The sequence below is a fragment of the Capsicum annuum genome, chromosome 9 (genome assembly GCF_002878395.1).
Source record: "Capsicum annuum cultivar UCD-10X-F1 chromosome 9, UCD10Xv1.1, whole genome shotgun sequence".
NCBI classification, from domain to species: Eukaryota; Viridiplantae; Streptophyta; class Magnoliopsida; order Solanales; family Solanaceae; genus Capsicum; species Capsicum annuum.
Window position 1 is genome coordinate 22,213,320 of NC_061119.1, and position 17,713 is coordinate 22,231,032.

Here is a 17,713-nt window from a genome sequence, read left to right on the forward strand (position 1 = left end):
GAATAAAGTAGCAGCAGCAATGAACAACAAAAATCGCTAAGAGAGAGAAAACAACAACGGATGAGAAGAGAGATAAATACGCTTTTTTTCACTCCGTTTCCTGTTATATCAACTAATATTTGGATCAAAGTGTAAATTTAAAAATTTGTGGGTTATTTTGAAATTTTTCCAACTTTCTTAATCCATAATAAAGTAATTGTCACCTTCACTCAATTAATAAGACTTGAATCACCTACACCTCATTTTCAAACTCTTTTGTCACCTACAGCTCAAAACCCAACTAATTGTGTATCATATTTAGGGTGTAAAGATGTTGAGGATGATAACAGTTAGACCAGGTCCAAGTGGATTTGTATCAGCTTCAACTGCTGATGGCTCCAATCTTACTGCTATTGTTACAGGTTTCATATTTATTCTCATTCATTTATATTTGATAAGAGTGAAATGAAAGTAAATACTTTCACTCCTGTTGGCTGTTATTTAACGACAACAACAACATACCCAATATAATCCCATAAAGTGGGGTATTCGGAGGATTACGCAGACCTTAGCTTACCTCAGAGGTTTAGAGATATGGATCGAAAATGTTCTGTCCAATTTTGCCACCTTCATATAATTATGAAATTTGGCAAACAGTGTTTCATTGTCTAAATGATTGCATAGTGGAACTCTGAACATTTTAAACTCAGACAATCAGCATGTTGTTATTCCACGTGGTTAAAAAGGCAGCCCAATGTATAAAGCATTCCGTGTTCACTCATGATCCCGGGAAGGGATGCACACCAAGGCGGTATGTGTAGGCAGTCTAACCTGATGCAAACATTAGTGGTTGATTCCACGACTCGAAGTCACATGGATAAAACCTTACCGTTGCTCAAAAATTTGGTAACTATTCAACTTTATTACGATAAGGCATATGTGACTTCATGAGGTGCAAGCGGCATTGGTTTGGAGACGGCAAGAGTTTTAGCAATGAATGTCATTATTGCAGCAGGAAATATGGAGGCAGCGAATGAGGCAAAACAGTATATTCTCAAGGACAATAAAGATGCTCGCATCGATATTGAGAAACTTGACCTGAGCAAAATTAGATCTGTCGAGGCATTTGCTGATAGTTTCAAAGCACTTAACCTTCCCTTCAGCATCCTAATGTAATTGCTCTCGACATTTCTTCAGTGTGCCTTTCGATTGAGTTATATTTGCCTAATGAGAATTTGTTAAACAGAAACAATGCAGGTGTCATGTTCTGTCCATTTCAGCTTTCAGAAGATGGCATAGAGATGCAATTCACGACAAATCATATTGGTACCTGTGCACTGTTTATCTCAAAATGCACATTTTGCAGATATTGTGAACGTGTCATTATTCGCGACAAATCTTTGTTGTTTTTTTTCAGGTCACTTCTATTTGACTAACCTTCTAATAGACAAAATGAAAGAAACAGCAAAATCTACAGGTATTCAGGGTAGGATTGTGAACGTGCCATCATTAGTTTACCAGGTCACTTATAAAGGAGGAATACAGTTGGATAAAATTAATGACAAGAACAGGTATACTACCATACTGCAATGTACATACATTGCATTACATTTCATCTATCTATTATTTCTTTGAACCAGTCATCGTGATGAACGAGCATATGGTCAATCCAAATTGACCAACTTCTTACATTCCAATGAGCTTTCTCGCCGATTACAGGTAATTCACTAAATTTTTGCATATTTGAAGGACTCGGTAGGACATTAGGAGGAGGGAGCTATTGCTATATATCAAAATAAGATCACTCTGTTAGTTTGATAGTCTGTTTTAGTTCATGACCTAAAGTTGTCGAATCGTGTGAACCGTCTCATTTACAAGTATAAACCGTTAAAGATTATGCGTTCTGTTTAGTCGTCAATATGGTCCTTTACATTCTAGTGACTACACACATGGAAAGTTCTTCAGTGACTGCAACGAGCACAAGCGGAATAAGCTAGCACGATATTAGCATGTAACCTCTGGGATTTCAGCAACAACGTGATCTATGCAGCTTCAAAGACTTGATAAGTTGTATGCAGTTCCTGAGAAACTAAACCTGGAAAGAAATGCCATTCATACTTATGAAAACTGTTACAGAAATGTACTGTTTGAGTTGAGCTTTACTACTAGTGCATAATGCCGCTCTGTTGCCTCGTCTCTCTATCCTTTAAAGTCTCAATGATTGGGTTATCAGTCAGTGCATACAACTGCAAAACATAATTTTGTCCAAGTTTTACACTAGGCAAATTCTAATTATCCGTTAACCTATCACATTAACTCCTCTAGGTAAAGTGGATCATGAGAACCGATGGATGAGAAAAGGGAGGAGTTAAAACATATTTAGGGGTCAATCAATTGTAAAACTACAACATACCATGACCTTACCCTATCTTTGTGTGGGATAGAGTGACTGTTTGCGACAGTTCTTTAGCGAAAACCAGTCGTAAATTTGTATGGGAGAAAACAGCAAAATTGACCCCTTACTTCTAGTCTATTGGAAAGTTTTTCTACCTTCACAAGATAAAAGGAGCAAGAGTGCATACACATCCTTTCCAAAGTCAACACAAGTGAAATTACAAGAAGATACGAGACAAGGGTGGGTACACACCACCCTCGTGGACTTCATTTTTGAGAATACACTATGTTTGGTGTGTAGATTCACAATTAAACATACTTCTGATTAGTCTGTGCTTCTAAAGTAAACCAAAAATAAGCACCTTTGGTCACCTTCACTAATGTTCTGCACTTATTTAAACACACCAAATATTCTGCCTAACCTCCACCAAGAAAGGCTGTTTTTTTCTTTTCAAATGTACCCCAAACACCAACGCATACACCTTCAACTTGTGGTGTAAATACTACAAATGAACAACATTTACAAAGTATAAATACATTCAGGAAGCAGAGTAAACCTACAAAGTGTCGAATTGGTCAAATAAAACTGCCAAGTTGGTGTTTAAATTGAAAAGGAAAAATCGGTGAACATTAGAAAATCATATCATAGAGAGATGCAAAATGAGCAAGCCACTTCTTTTTAACAAGCTTCAGGAGTCTCAGGATCCAACTGGCAATTATCCCCATCACAAACAAAACATCAGCAGGCATGCCAAGTTCAGAGCCTGGATCGATCAAGCAGTTGACACTAACAAGTTACGACAATTACATATCCACTAGAACTTGTACTACCAAACAGCATGTACGAATAAGCACTTGATTTTACTTTAATACATTCATAGCATTGGTGATACTATGTTAGCAAAAATTCAGCAGAGTACGACAACCAAAAACAACAAATAATCACTAAGCAGCACTTGAGCTATCAAGTTCCTCCGACTTGTCTCTTCCATGAATCCTCAACAATCAATTCATCAACTCCCCAATCTTCGTAACTGGTAAACACCACGAAAAGAAATTTTAAAATTAAGTTAGAGAAACAACGATACATAGGATGAGGCCAGGAAGACTAGAGAAATAATAACAGATTCTTCAAGAAAAAGTTAGTCTTGCCTTCCATCAGGCAAGTAGCGACGAATTGTGAATGGTATCTTCCTCTCCCGAAGCTCTTTCATTGCAATCTTTTAGCCAAAAAGAAGATTAACAAAAAGACATCAGGCAATCTAAAAACTTCACTAAATGGACATTTTGTACAATCTGCATTAAGTTTTAAAAAAGAGGCTTACCTCAAGTGGGTCGGTTTCCCCCTCCAACTCAACCATCACAGGAGCATTCATGCTGCACGAGGACAAAATATCAAACCAAGTCAAAAAACTGCATTACTCTTCACAAGTGCTCAAACTATAAAGAACAAACTTAGCAAAAGCAATACTGAGGAAAAAGCAAAATGACCTGATCTGGAGAGCACGGGTGCCCAGGATTCTTGCACGCTCATATTTCGTCATAAACTTTGATGTCTTCCTAGGTCGTTCCACAGGCTCTTGCTCTGTTTTTTCCGCACCTTCACCCAACAGGGGGTCTGGAATGTCGTCATTGTTGGCATTATCTTCTTCAATCTCTGCTCCTTCCTGTCAGTTAAGCACAATAATGAAAATAACTCAATCAAATACTCATGTAACATTAACATAGCTATAATAAGGATTACAAATAAGACAAATCATCTTACCTCAGGCTCAGGATCCATTGGCTCGTCCATGTATCTGCACAAATGTAGACAGAATAAATGCCTATTAGGTACAATACCCAATGATGCTTACCAAAATCTATCATAACTTATCTTCGCAAACACCAAATCAAAAACAAAAAACAAATAAACCAAGTAACCAACGGTTTAACAACAAAAATAGCTAGAAAAACTCAATACCTTACTCAATGCATATAGTGATCTAGGGAAAGCTTGACACAAGAAAAGTAGAAATCTCCCGGGTTTGTATAAGCGTACACTTATAACGCAATATACATTGAGAAGGTTTGCTGCAATTTTTGAGATACTCAGATGTTTTACTATATTTGAAAAACTCGGTTTTATTAATAATACAAAGCATTTCTTGGGCAGAAAAGGACACTTGTAACATCAGTGCTAAATGACCTTCAGCACAGCTGATCACCCATTCCCCATTCTTGCTTCTTCTTTTTCAGGTAGCTTTTTCTTACACCAATTCAGCTATCAGGGGATTGGTCATAGACGAAATTCAATGAAGGGATAAAACAAAAATAAAGAAGAGAAAGAAAGGCAAGTTTCTTCAAGTGAAACTCCTCCGATATGCATCTAGTCAAACAACTTTTTTTTTTTTTTCCAATTTTGATGGACAAAATAGATTACCATCCACACTACCTTAAATGAACTAATTAGCTAAGTTTCAGAATAATCTATAAGTCGATGCAAATGATCCACTACAAGCAGCAATGCAGCACAAGTGGAACTCAATGGAAAAGCTGTTATAGAGCAATCTCACTCTACCTAATGCTTAAAGGGCATTTCTCCACCATATCCTACAAGGTCAGCTTAAAGACAAACTCACCCCAATTATTACATGGACCATTGTCGTTATATATCACATCATTTAAAATCTTAAAATGTTGGAGAAGTTTTAACTTGTTTATTTTGGATCTGCAACATGCTCCTCACATGTAGGTCTAATCTTTTTTCTTTTGCGGCATGCACGAGTAAGTACTGCTAAGTTGGGTGAGAGTAAGGATGAAAATGAGATGAGGGCTAATAGGGAGGAATACAAGATAGCTAGGAAAGAGGCTAAGTTGGCACGGCGGCTAAGACGGCAACGTTCGAGAGATTGTATGTGGGGTTAGAAGAGAAAGGAGGGGAAAAGAGGTGGTTTAGGCTTGCAAAGGCCAGGAGAGGAAGGGTCGTGACCTCGACCAGGTGAAGTGTATTAAGGGGGAGGATGGTAGAGTGTTTGTGGAGGATGATCACATTAAGAAGAGATGGCAGACGTACTTTGATAGGTTATTGAATGACGAAGGGGATAGAGATATTGTGTTAGGGGAGCTGGAGCACTCAAAGGACTGTCGTGATTTCAGTTATTGTAGACGTTTTAAGGTAAAAGAGGTTAAAGAAGCTGTTCGCAGGATGCGTAGGGGTAGGGCGACGGGGCCTGATGAGATTCCTGTGGACTTTTGGAAGTTTTCTGACAAAGCGGGCTTAAGGTGGTTGACTGCATTGTTTAACGACATTTTCAAGTCGGCAAAAATGCCCGAGGCTTAGAGATGGAGTACAATGATCCCTCTTTATAAGAACAAGGGTGACATTCAGAGCTACAATAACTATAGGGGTATTAAGTTATTGAGCCACACTATGAAGATTTAGGAGAGAGTGGTCGAGTTGAGATTGAGAAGGATAATGTCTATCTCGGAGAACCAGTTTGGATTTATGCCCGGGCGCTCGACGACAGAGGCGATTCACCTGGTGCAAAGAGACTGGTGGAGCAGTATAGGGAAAGGAAGAAGGATCTGCACATGGTGTTTATCGACTTAGAGAAGGCGTACGACAAAGTCCCTAGGGAGGTTCTTTGGAGATGCTTGGAGGTGAGCAAGGTCCCCATGGCGTGGCGTATATCAGAGTAATCAAGGACATGTATGATGGAGCCAAGACTCAGGTGAGGACGGCGGGAGGAGACTCAGAGCATTTCCCTGTCGTGACAGGGTTGCACCAGGAAGTCCTGGTTTGAGTCTAAAGGGTTCAGGTTGAGCAGGAGCAAGACAAAATATTTGGAATGCAAGTTTAATGACTTGAGGCAGGAAGACGAGGTGGTAGTAAAGTTGGATTCCCAGGCAGTGTGTAAGAGGGATAGTTTCAAGTATCTCGAGTCCATGATTTAGGGGAATGGTGAGATTGACGAGGATGTCTCCCACCAGATTGGGGCGGGATGGATGAAGTAAAAGCTCGCCTCGGGGGTGTTGTGTGATAGGAAGGTACCGCCTAAGCTTAAAGGCAAATTCTACAGGGTGGCAGTCCATCCAGCCATGTTGTATGGAGCGAAATGTTGGCCAGTCAAGAACTCACAGTCAAAAATTGAAGGTGGCGGAAATGCGGATATTGCGTTGGATGTGTGGGCTTACTAGGGGTCACAGAGTTCGAAATAAGACTATTCGAGAAAAGGTTGGAGTGGCTTCGGTGGAGGACAAGATGCGAGAAGCCCGTTTGAAATGGTTCGGACATGTGACGAGGAGGGGCACGAAGTGCCCCGATTCGTAGGTGCGAGAAGCTTGCTTTGGATGGTTTCAGGCGGCGTAGGGGTAGGCCGAAGAAATACAGGAGAGAGGTTATCAGGCGGGACATGGAGCAGTTACAGCTCACAGAGGACATGACCCTAGATAGGAAGATCTGGAGAACGCGGATTAGGATAGAAGGCTAGTGCCATTTTGGGTCGCTGGGGTAGGGCATTACTTGGTAGTATTATTCTTGTTATGACACCTTGTTGCATGCTTTATTACGAGTTTGTTTACTGCTCTTTGATTATTATTCCTTGTGGGTGGCGTAGGTATGTACTGTCATCTTGTTCCATGCTTTATTAAGGATTTGTGTATTATTTCATGTCTTGAGCCAAGGGTCTATCGGAAACAGTCTTTCTACTTCTCCGGAGGTAGTGGTGTGGACTGCATACATCTTACCCCCCCAGACCCCACTATGTGGGAATATACTGGGTTTGTTGTTGTTGCTGTTGTTGTTGCACGAGTCAGTACAACAACAACTACTATGCCTTAATCCCAAACAAGTCGGTCAGCTATATGTATCCTCACTAATCATGTTTCCTGTTTAAGCTCAACTCATGTCGTCATCATCACACCAATTTCTTTAATTTGTGACAATAAGACTCAAACCAGGACTTCCTCCGCCCCTGTTACCATACCTAATTGTGTGAAAACCCTAGCTTTAATAGCTTAATCTTGTGAATTATCTCCCTATAAGCTTAAAACTTTCATAAAAGAGACACTTTTACTAGTTTACTTTTGGTCCATAACACTTCCCAATAGAAAACCAATAATCAGAGAAGAAAAATAAATTTGAAAGTTCTCCCAAGCTTAAAGGAACACAATGGTAGAATACACACAAACCTTACCCCTACCTCGTAGAGATAGGGAAGTTGTGACTGATAGACCCTCTGCTTAAAAGGGGATACAGATGCGGGAACAATAACAACAACAAATTAATGCGAAACGGAAGTGTTACACAACCAACAGGAGAAAGAACATAATGAAAACAAAGTAGTGCAATAACCGGCGCACAAAATGATTATATTTTAAATTAGCAACAACCACTTACCCAAGAGAAATGGGTTATATATTAAATTCAAAGAACAGAACCTCAAAACGAATGAAAACCTTCGAAAACAAAGGAAACATAAATAATTCAAGACAATCTAAAAGGTTAAAACGCAAATTCCGAAAACGCTAAGCCTTTACCACAAGCTAATCAATGAAACAGCAAAATCAGACATACCGCGTGTTTTTTCATAAACCCTAACCCCTAAATGAGTGTCATATTTAAATAATATTACCCCTTTGTTTAGCTTCACTTGACCTGAGGGTCTTTCGAAAACAGTCTCTCTATATCCACGAGTTAGGAGTAAGGTTACGTACATTCTATCCTCCCTAGACCCAACTTTGTGGTATTTCACCCGCGTATGTTGTTGCTGTAATATACATGTGGGTCTAATTTTATTCTTTAATGTCACGCACGAGCAAGTACAACAACAACAACTAAACCTCAATCCCAAACAAGTTTCCGTAGGCCATACAAATCCTTACCAACCATTTTTCCCTGTTTAAGCCCAACTCATTTTTTTAACCCTCAGCTCAATTTTTATTTTCTTTCGCATCATGCACGAGCAAGTACAATAACAACAAAACAACTAAGCCTCAATCGCAAATAAGTTGTCTATGCCATATAAATCCCCACAAAGCATGTTTCCCTGTTTACGCTCAACTCAATTTTTTTTTCTTTCGCAACATGCACGAGCAAGTACAATAACAACAGCAGCAGCAACAACAACTAAGCCTCAATCACAAACAAGCCGTGTATGCCACATAAATCCTCACTAACCACGTTTCCTTGTTTAAGCTCAACTCATATCATCATTCTCCAAAATTTGTTAACTTACGCGAACGAGACTCAAAGGTAAAGAAACACCTCTCTAAAAAATTAAAACTTTCATAAAAGGGAACCCCTTGTGTTATATAAAATCCAAAGAACAGAACTTCAAGATTTGAAAAACCAAAGCACAAAGCAAAATTTCAACAAAACCTAAATGGTTAAAAAATACAAAATTCGTAAAACCTTAAGCCTCTACCACAACAAAGCTAAACAACGAGACAGCAAAATTAAACAAAGCCCAAAACATGTTAATCCATAAACCCTAACCCTAAACCCTAAATAATCTCAAATCAATTTGTGTTAACACGTAATTAACCAAAATAAACATGATTTTTTACTAAAATAAAAAGTTAAAAAAAGTGCGGGGGTAGGGGGCCTAACCCTCCGTCCATCTCATAGTCATCGTCGGCCATTGTTTGTTGCTGCTTGTGTGTATAATAGGAGAGGAGAATAGGAGAGAGACCTATAGGAGCAGAAAATATAAATGGAACTAAAAATAAGTGCCCTTTGTGGTTTTATATATATACAAAAAAGAAGGAAAACAAATCTCTAAACTTTGTTCAATTTGCAACTTGCTACATTAAGTTTTTTGGGGGGTCTTTTTTCGTGACAAGTAAATTAAATTTAGATATTTATATGAAACTAGTTTACCGCACATACTTCGAACGTGTAACTTTTGATTATTTTAAATTAGATGATTTTATCTATTGCAAAGGTTTTAATGAAGTACAAAAAGTTTAAATCACTTCTTAAAGATCCTTCATACGTTACGAACAATATTTCTAAGGCCCATCACGCCCGTCACACTTTTAATATATTATAAATATAGATAACGTAAACATAACATATATTTTATTGTAAACACATATATATTTATAATCAAAAATTTTAAGTGGTTAATGGATCATCACTTTTGGGTTTGTCATACAATACCTCTTTTCTTTACTGCTAGAGGCTAAGAGAGACGCATCGATTTAATCATATTTGTAGTGCAATTTTTTTTTAATATTTTCTATATTGAAATTTTCTTTTTATTTTTAAAGCTAAATATTTAGATAAATCTTTGATTAATTACTTAAAATTTTTAAAAATTTGATTTGGAGTTTTTGGTCTATTCTCTCTCTTACGCTCCTTCTCTCTAACTAACGTATCTTTTAACGTCTTCTTTAACTTGACTGTGCCGTCGCTGGCGAAGCAGACGCCGGCGATAAGTAAGTACATTGCTCCATCTCTCTCCTTTGGTCTCTCTCTCCCCTACGTTCTCTTTGACGTGACTGGTCAGTCTCTGTGAAGTAGACGCCGGCGGCGAAACAACACCGGCGACAGGTAGGCACACTTCTCTCTCTCCCATTCTTTCTTGGTCTTCGTCTCTCTCCCCTCTCTCCCTTTCCCTCTCTCTCCTTTCTCTACTGTCAGCAGATTTGTGCAGGGAGCAACTTGCTGGTTACTGGTCTGCGATCAGCTTCAGCGAACTGGTTCAGCGGATGTCGGTGGTGAAGGCGGCGAAGCCAGAAAAAGCAGGTGGGGGTCTCTATCGAATATTGCAACTACTGTCCAGATTTGAGCCGGTGACTTTCCGACGAAGTGTTTCCGGCGACCTAATTTTTCGGGCTCCAGCACAACAAGCAAGAGCAGATTATATGATATACGTATTCCGGTGACTTCTAACCCTTGAACTTTATTTTATCGTGCGATTTTTCGGTATTTTCGTTGCTTGTAATTTACGTGGGATTTACTGTCTGTTATTTAAATTTCTAGTAGTTGTTGTTCTTAAAATTTGGATATAGTGTGTGCTTTGAGGGTGTCTTTATTGTTTTGCTGTTTTTGAACCTCTTCTGTTGCTTCTATTGTGTAGTGGCTTTGGTGGTAAATGGTGGACTAGGATAATATCCTGGATGGCCTGGGGGGCTGGGGGTAGAGTTGGGGTCAGGTGTTGGGTTAAAGTTGAGACGCAGAGGGGGTTTAGGAGAGAAGAGGAGAGAGTTGGTAAGTTGAGGGTAGGGTCGTGAAACATAGGGACCCTTTAGGGTAAGTCGATAGAGCTAGTTAAGATTCTTAGGAAGAGAAGGATCAATATTGTATGTGTCCAGGAGGCTAAATAGGTAGGTGCTAAGGCTAGGGATGTGGATGGGTACAAGTTGTGGTACTCAGGTAGTGAGAGACGTAGGAATGGAGTAGGTATCTTAGTGGATGGAGGGATTAAGGGGCAGGTAGTGGAGGTTAATAGGGTTAATGATAGGGTGATAACTATTAAGTTGGTCATTGGGGGGTTTACGGTGCACGTCTGTAGTGTCTACGGGCCACAGGTGGGCTTGGGCAAGAAGGACAAGAGGAGATTTTGGGAGGTTTTAAAAGAGGTAATTTGAGGCGTGCCTAGTTCAAAGAAGATTTTCATAGGAGGGGACTTCAATGGACACATTAGGCTTTTACCGTTAAGGTACGATGATGTGCATGGAGGCTTTGGTTTTGGGGATAGGAATGATGAGGGAGCTGCTCTTTTGGACTTTGTGAGGGCCTTTGGGTTGGTGGTAGTGAATTCCAGCTTCCTGAAGAAAGAGGAGCATCTGGTTACTTTCCATAGTAGGATAGTCAAGACTTAGATTGACTTTTTGCTACTTAGGAAGGGGGATAGAACTTTGTGTAAGGATTGTAAGGTTTTTCCGAATGAGAATCTTGTGACCCAACATAGACTCTTGGTGATGGATTTGGTTATAAAGATGCACAAGAAGAGCAGGGGTGGGAAGGGTAGACCTAGAGTTAGGTGAGGTGGCCTGACTCCGATCAATGCATTAGAGATAGAGGCGAAGTTGGGGGGGTGGAGGGATGGGAGTGTCGGGGGAACATGGATAGTATGTGGGATAGGGCTGTGGGTTGCATTAAGGAACTGCTAGAGAGGTTTTGGGTGTCTCAAAGGGCTGGTCTGGCCAGCATCGGGGGGATTGGTGGTGGAATGAAGGAGTTAAGAAGAAGGTGGAGACAAAGAAGGCAGCTTACATTAAGTTGGTTGAGAGTAAGGATGACGAGGAGAAACGGGTGAGCAAGGAGGAGTACAAGTTAGCCAAGAAAGAGGTTAAGTTAGCAGTTAGGACTGCTAAGACAGCAGCTTTTGAGAACTGTATTCGAGTTTAGAGGAGAGAGATGGGGAAAAGAGGTTGTACAGGCTTGCCAAAACTAGGGAGCGTAGGGTCAGGATATGGACCAAGTGAAGTGCATTAAGGGAGAGGATGGCAGAGTTTTGGTGGAGGATGTTCTAATTAAGAAAAGATGGAAATCGTATTTTCATAAACTCTTGAATGATGAGGGGGCAGAGGTATTGTGTTAGGGGAGTTGGAGAATACCGAGAAATCTCACGATTTCGTCTACTATTGGCATTTTAAGGTGGAGGAAATCTATAAGGCTATTCGCAAGATGCGAAGGGGCAGGACAATGGGGCCCGATGAGATTTCGATGGATTTTTGGAAGTTTGCTAGTAGAGCAGGGTTGAGGTTGCTAACCCATTTGTTTAACAATATTTTCAAGACTGCTAAGATGCCTGAGGCGTGGAGATGGAGCACGATGATCCCTTTATATAAGAACAAAGGGGATATTCAGAGTTACAACAAATACCGTGGTATTAAGTTGTTGAGTCACATGATGAAGATTTGGGAAAGGGTGGTGGAGCGGAGGTTGAGGAAGATAGTGTCTATTTCAGAGAATCAATTTGGGTTTATGCCTGGTCGCTCAACGACTGAGGCAATTCACCTAGTACGGAGGCTGGTAGAACAGTATAGAGAGAGGAAGAGAGATCTACACATGGTGTTTATCGACTTAGAAAAGGCGTATGACGAGGTCTCTAAGGAGGTTCTTTAGAGATGCTTGGAAGCGAGAGGGATCCCAATGGCTTACATTCGTTCTATTAAGGACATGTATGAGGGGGTGAAGACTCAGGTATGGACGGTGGGAGGGAAATTCGGGCATTTCTCGGTCTTGACAGGGTTGCACCAGGGATCGACTCTACGTCCATTTTTATTTGTCTTGGTGATGGATGTGTTGACGCAAAATATACAAGGGGAGGTACCTTGGTGTATGCTTTTTGCAGATGATGTAGTTTTGATTGATGAGTCGCGCCGAGGTGTTAAAGATAAGTTGGAGGTTTGGAGACAAACCCTGGAATCTAAAGTATTCAGGTTGAGTAGGACAAAGACAGAGTACTTGGAGTGTCAGTTTAGTGACTCGAGGTAAGAGGATGATGTAATAGTGAAGTTGGAGTCGCAGACGGTTTGTAAGAGGGATAGTTTTAAGTATCTGGGGTCTATGATCCAGGGGAATGGAGAGATTGATGAGGATGTCTCTCACCGTGTTGGGGCAGGTTGGATAAAATAGAGGCTAGCCTCGAAAATTTTATGCGATAAGAAAGTGCCTCTCAAGCTTAAGAGTAAATTCTATAGAGTTGCAGTCCAGCCGGCCATGTTATATGGGGCGGAGTGTTGGCCTGTTAAGAATTCTCACGTCCAAAAGTTGAAGGTGGCATAAATGAGAATGTTGTGTTGGATGTGTGGATTTACAAGGGCTGACAGGGTTAGGAATGAGATTATTCGGGAGAATGTGGGAGTGGCTTCAGTGGAGGATAAGTTGCGGGAAGTGAGGTTGAGATGGTTTGTCCATGTGATGAGAAGGGGCACGGGTGCCCTAGTTCGTAAGTATGAGAGGTTGGCCTTAGAGGGTTTCAAGCGGGGTAGGGGTAGACCGAAGATATACTGGAGAGGAGTGATTAGACGTGACATAGAGCAGTTACAGCTTACTGAGGACGTGACCCTCGATAGAAAGGTTGGGAGGAAGAATACTAAGTTAGAGGGCTGAGGTGTGTAGTCTAGTCGCAGTCTGTAAGTAGGAGGGTTAGGCGTAGCTTGGTTGGTAGTTCTAGATTTAGGGGAGGGGGGTCTTTGGTTGGGTAATTGCACTTCTTTTTTATGGATGATGCTTCTCTGTTATTTTATCATTTTGCTCGCCTTTTGGTCTACGGTCCTTCATCTTGAGCCCGGGGTCTATCGAAAACAGCCTCTCTACTCCCTCGGGGGTAGTGGTATGGACCGTATACATTTTACCTTCCCCAGATCCCACTATGTTGAAATATACTGGATTTGTTGTTGTTGTTGATGATGATATTTCTTATATTTTTCTTATTCTAACATTTTAAATTTATTTCTATACTTTTATTTTTAAAAAAATACCTTTTCTCCTTTTTTTAAAACACCTGGAACATTAAATAATCTAATACATCTCCTATTAATTTGTTAGGAACTCCTATTATATATAATCTATCTATCTATATCCATATCTATAATCTATATCTATAATATATTAAAAATATGAAGGGCCTTAAAATGTTACTTGAACTTTTTGTCCTTCATTAAAAGTCTTTGTTTTAGACAAAAGCATCTTTTCGTTATTTTTCAAAATATTTAAGAACTAAAAATTAATTAAATATATTTATGATAAAGCATTTCTATTTAGAAGTCATCGAAATTAATGACAACTAATACTTTTTTCATTAGTTTAAAATTCTAAATCAACTAAATTTGGTTTTAAGAAGATTTGAAAAATTTAGAAATGAATATAAAAGCGTTAGAATAAGAAAATTTAAGAAGTATCAAACTTTTAAAAGTTTGAAGTACCTAATAAGAACGTAATCAATGATTTTGTAAAAATTTTAACTTAAAAAACAAGACAAGATTTTAAATATAGAAAAAAAAAAAAAAAAATAACCGTACTACAACTATGGTTCATATTGATGTGTCTCTCTTAGATAAATGCAAAAGTGATGATCGATCAACCACTTAAAACTTCTGGTGGTAATATATATGTGTGTGTTCTTACACCAAAATATATGTTTATGTTATATCATTATAAAGTGTGAAGAATTTTTGAAAAGTCATTTAAACTTTTAAACTACATTAAAAATCTCCGCAGTACATAAAATCATTTAATTTTAAATAAACAAATATTACACGTGCAAAACACGTGCGGTTAAGCTAGTAATAAAAAGAGGACTAAAATTTCAATATAAACGGCACGTTGAAAATTTTCATATAAAAAATTCATTGAAAAATTCCATAAAAAAGATACGTGAGATTTTGATAGTTTTGGGGAATAAACTATTAAATATATATTAGTCTTTGTCTATTAAGTTTGTTTGGAAAAAATAGTAAAAGGCAAATTGTAAAAAAATTAAAATACCTGAAAACTTTCACGTAATCTACTTCAACTTGGAACCAATTCGAGTTAGTATAGAGAACATGGTAAAATTTTAATTAATTTCTATTTGTAAACTCTAAATTTTAGGAATTGTGATATATAGCCAAGTGAGGAAAGATTTAATACCTTAAAATATAGCAAATTTTAAACTGCTAACTATAATGAAAAATAGTGAAAATGTTATGAAATATAAAACAAGAACAAGAAGAATAGAGAGAAGAGAGGAAACTTATTTATTTCTCATGAGTAATTCTTGAGATGTGTCTTACAATGAAGGAAACCTCCTTATTTATAGGGGAAAACTAACCTTGAGAGTTCTAACTTTTTCAAAAATAGACATTCACAATATATGTAAAGTAGACATTCACTATATATGGTAAGTCGACATTCACTATATATTATAATATATTTATAACACTCTCCTTGAATGTCTAATTGCTAGATAATGTGCCTCGTTAAAACCTTACTAGAAAAAATTCAGTAGAAAAAAAATCTAGTGAAGGAAAAAGAGTACACATATCTAACAATACGCATATAGTCTGCCTCATTAAAACCTTACAAGAAAAATTCATTGAGATAAAATCTCATAAGGGAAAATAGTACAACGCGTATTAACTCCCCCTAATGAGAACATCCTTGAACTTTTGCATCCCGATCTTATGCATCATCTTCTTGAAAGTTGCAGTTGAAAGAGACTTGGTGAATAAATTAGTCATATAGTCACTCGAACGAATCCGTTGCACGTTAATATCACCATTTTTTTACAGTTCATGTGTATAGAAAAACTTTGATGAAGTGTGCTTCGTTCTATCTCCTTTGATGAATCCTCCCTTAAGATGTGCTATGCATATTGCATTAGCTCCGTATAAAATTGTAGGTATATTGTCACATTTAAAACAACATTTTTCTCGAATGAGATGTATCATGGACCTCAATCATACATATTCTCGGTTTGCTTCATGAATAACTATTGTCTCAGCATGGTTGGATGAAGTGGCTAGGTAGCCTACTTTATATATCTCCAAGATATGACAGTATCCCACATATGAATACATTGCATGTTTGAGACCGATATTTATGTGGGTTAAATAAATACCCAGCATCAGCATAATCAACAAGATCAGGACTACAATCTTTAGAATAAAATAAGATCATGTGTTTGATCCTAGTCTCCTAGTAAGAGCAGAACTATACATTGCTAACAAATTGATCGAAAAGTTATATCGGGTCTTGTATTAATTACAAGATACATTAGTACACCAGTTACACTAAGATATATAACCAATACAATTCATATATTTCTCATTCCAGCAAATAATCTATTGCTTTGAAAATTCTCCAAGAGTTCCAATAATTTTCAAGTTATAATGCAATATAAGGATTATAGAAAAGTTTTCCAGAAACGTTTATATGCTTCACATAGTTTGAATCCTTATGTCACTTGATAAATATTTCTACGTCAACATGCTTAAATAAACATAAAATTTAGATTCTTGTAATCTTTAACAACATTGCGCCAATATTGTATCAAAGATATTATTAATGATATATAATTTTGTATCCATTCACAATGTGACATAACATTTTAAAATCTCATCACTTCATTTTTTCAGGTACCTAAACCTCCCATAAGGTTTCATGAAGTGTTATGTCGTAGGCTCTTCAAGAGCATATTACCTTCTTATTATGATTATTTGCTCCTTATCCTTTTCAAGGATTATTTCATTTGGAACCAATTGGTGTACCACGCTTCATGCATGCATAAACTTTGTCCTTTAGAGACATAAAATAGAAGCACTTGCAGCTTAAATATGGGCTGCTTTTGGCACGTAACTTAAATTATCTTTTGAATGAGGATCTGATGATAATTCCTAACACATTTCATAACTGCTTATAATCTTCCTCTTATGTTAGGAAAACTAACAGACATCCCCCATGTTATTTGAGGAATCCATCGTTATGCATTATGATATATTTATTAATCGTATAACGCAAACCAAAACTATTAGATGGACAATGTGTGGTTCCTAACTCAAAATCATTTTTAAGCGAGAATTAATCAATATTTATTGGTTTGATTATACAATTACTTTTGTATATAATATTTCAAACCAACACATGAAATTTTTGTTCTCATTAGCAATGATTCAACTATTTATTGAAGACATTCAATGTCAAACCATCATCATCAAGATGAATTGTCTTGATTACACAATCTGAAAGTTATACTCTTAACTCAATTTTATTGAGCAAACTACTTTATGAATGTCAAACTACAAATTGACAATAAACGTACATGTGATCATCTTATTGATGCATCTTTTTCCACATATCACATGATAGGTAAATGAGCCCTTATTCTCCTTTTATACTTTTCAGATTTCAAGGGATCCAATCTCAAACATTAGCTAGTCCAACCAACTTATCATGAGAACAAACAACATAGATAATTTTTAAAGAATCTTCTATTTCTTCATTACATGTCAAATACTCAATGTGCACATCTTCGAAATATCATAATTATTCATATCAATTTATGAACGTTTATTCTAATAAACTCCAAGTTTACCAGGACATGTGTTTTTCACTTTAGTAAATTTCAAATTTACTGTTACTTTAGAATGAGATTTCAGAATAACTCTTCTCGATTATTCTGCCTCATTCGGAGGTAAGTTGTGATACCATCACAATCAAGTACACGTTTGTATTAATAAGCTTTACTAAATATCAACGCATTCACCTTAGTGAATGAATATGTACTTAAAACAATTGAAAAACTCATTCCCCAGGAATGGAATATAATCATACCTTAAGTCTATCAAATTTTGATAGCTTATAACCTGTTTCATGATATTGCTACTACAAGAGCAAATCGAGGCATACTATGATGTATTG

The 17,713-nt window shown here is 37.8% G+C and overlaps 2 protein-coding genes across 2 annotated transcripts; one reads left to right on the forward strand and one right to left on the reverse strand.

The window, feature by feature from the left end:
• The first annotated feature begins 310 nt into the window (after nt 1-310).
• On the forward strand, nt 311-2,155 carry LOC107841643 (short-chain dehydrogenase TIC 32 B, chloroplastic-like). Its single transcript, XM_016685497.1, has 7 exons — nt 311-401; nt 788-790; nt 932-1,151; nt 1,226-1,305; nt 1,397-1,550; nt 1,620-1,698; nt 2,030-2,155. The coding sequence occupies exons 1-7, from the start codon at nt 311-313 to the stop codon at nt 2,153-2,155; spliced, it is 753 nt and encodes a 250-aa protein (XP_016540983.1).
• Nucleotides 2,156-3,034: 879 nt separating this feature from the next.
• On the reverse strand, nt 3,035-9,190 carry LOC107842958 (DNA-directed RNA polymerases II and V subunit 6B). Its single transcript, XM_016687038.2, has 6 exons — nt 8,966-9,190; nt 4,139-4,172; nt 3,865-4,040; nt 3,699-3,750; nt 3,526-3,593; nt 3,035-3,407 (listed from the first exon to the last, which is right to left on the reverse strand). The coding sequence occupies exons 1-6, from the start codon at nt 8,995-8,997 to the stop codon at nt 3,338-3,340; spliced, it is 432 nt and encodes a 143-aa protein (XP_016542524.1). The 5' UTR covers nt 8,998-9,190; the 3' UTR covers nt 3,035-3,337.
• Nucleotides 9,191-17,713: the final 8,523 nt, after the last annotated feature.

What these genes read in the sequence shown, in the direction of transcription:
- LOC107842958 (XM_016687038.2), bottom strand. Translation starts at nt 8,997, where the DNA reads ATGGCCGACGATGACTATGAGATGGACGGAGG. An exon ending in CAATGGATCCTGAGCCTGAG is followed by an intron (nt 4,041 to 4,138) that starts GTAAGATGATTT and finishes CTTAACTGACAG; the next exon opens with GAAGGAGCAGAGATTGAAGA. An exon ending in CGCTACTTGCCTGATGGAAG is followed by an intron (nt 3,408 to 3,525) that starts GCAAGACTAACT and finishes GGTGTTTACCAG; the next exon opens with TTACGAAGATTGGGGAGTTG.
- LOC107841643 (XM_016685497.1), top strand. Translation starts at nt 311, where the DNA reads ATGTTGAGGATGATAACAGTTAGACCAGGTCCAAGTGGATTTGTATCA. An exon ending in ATTCACGACAAATCATATTG is followed by an intron (nt 1,306 to 1,396) that starts GTACCTGTGCAC and finishes GTTTTTTTTCAG; the next exon opens with GTCACTTCTATTTGACTAAC. An exon ending in AGCTTTCTCGCCGATTACAG is followed by an intron (nt 1,699 to 2,029) that starts GTAATTCACTAA and finishes TGATCTATGCAG; the next exon opens with CTTCAAAGACTTGATAAGTT.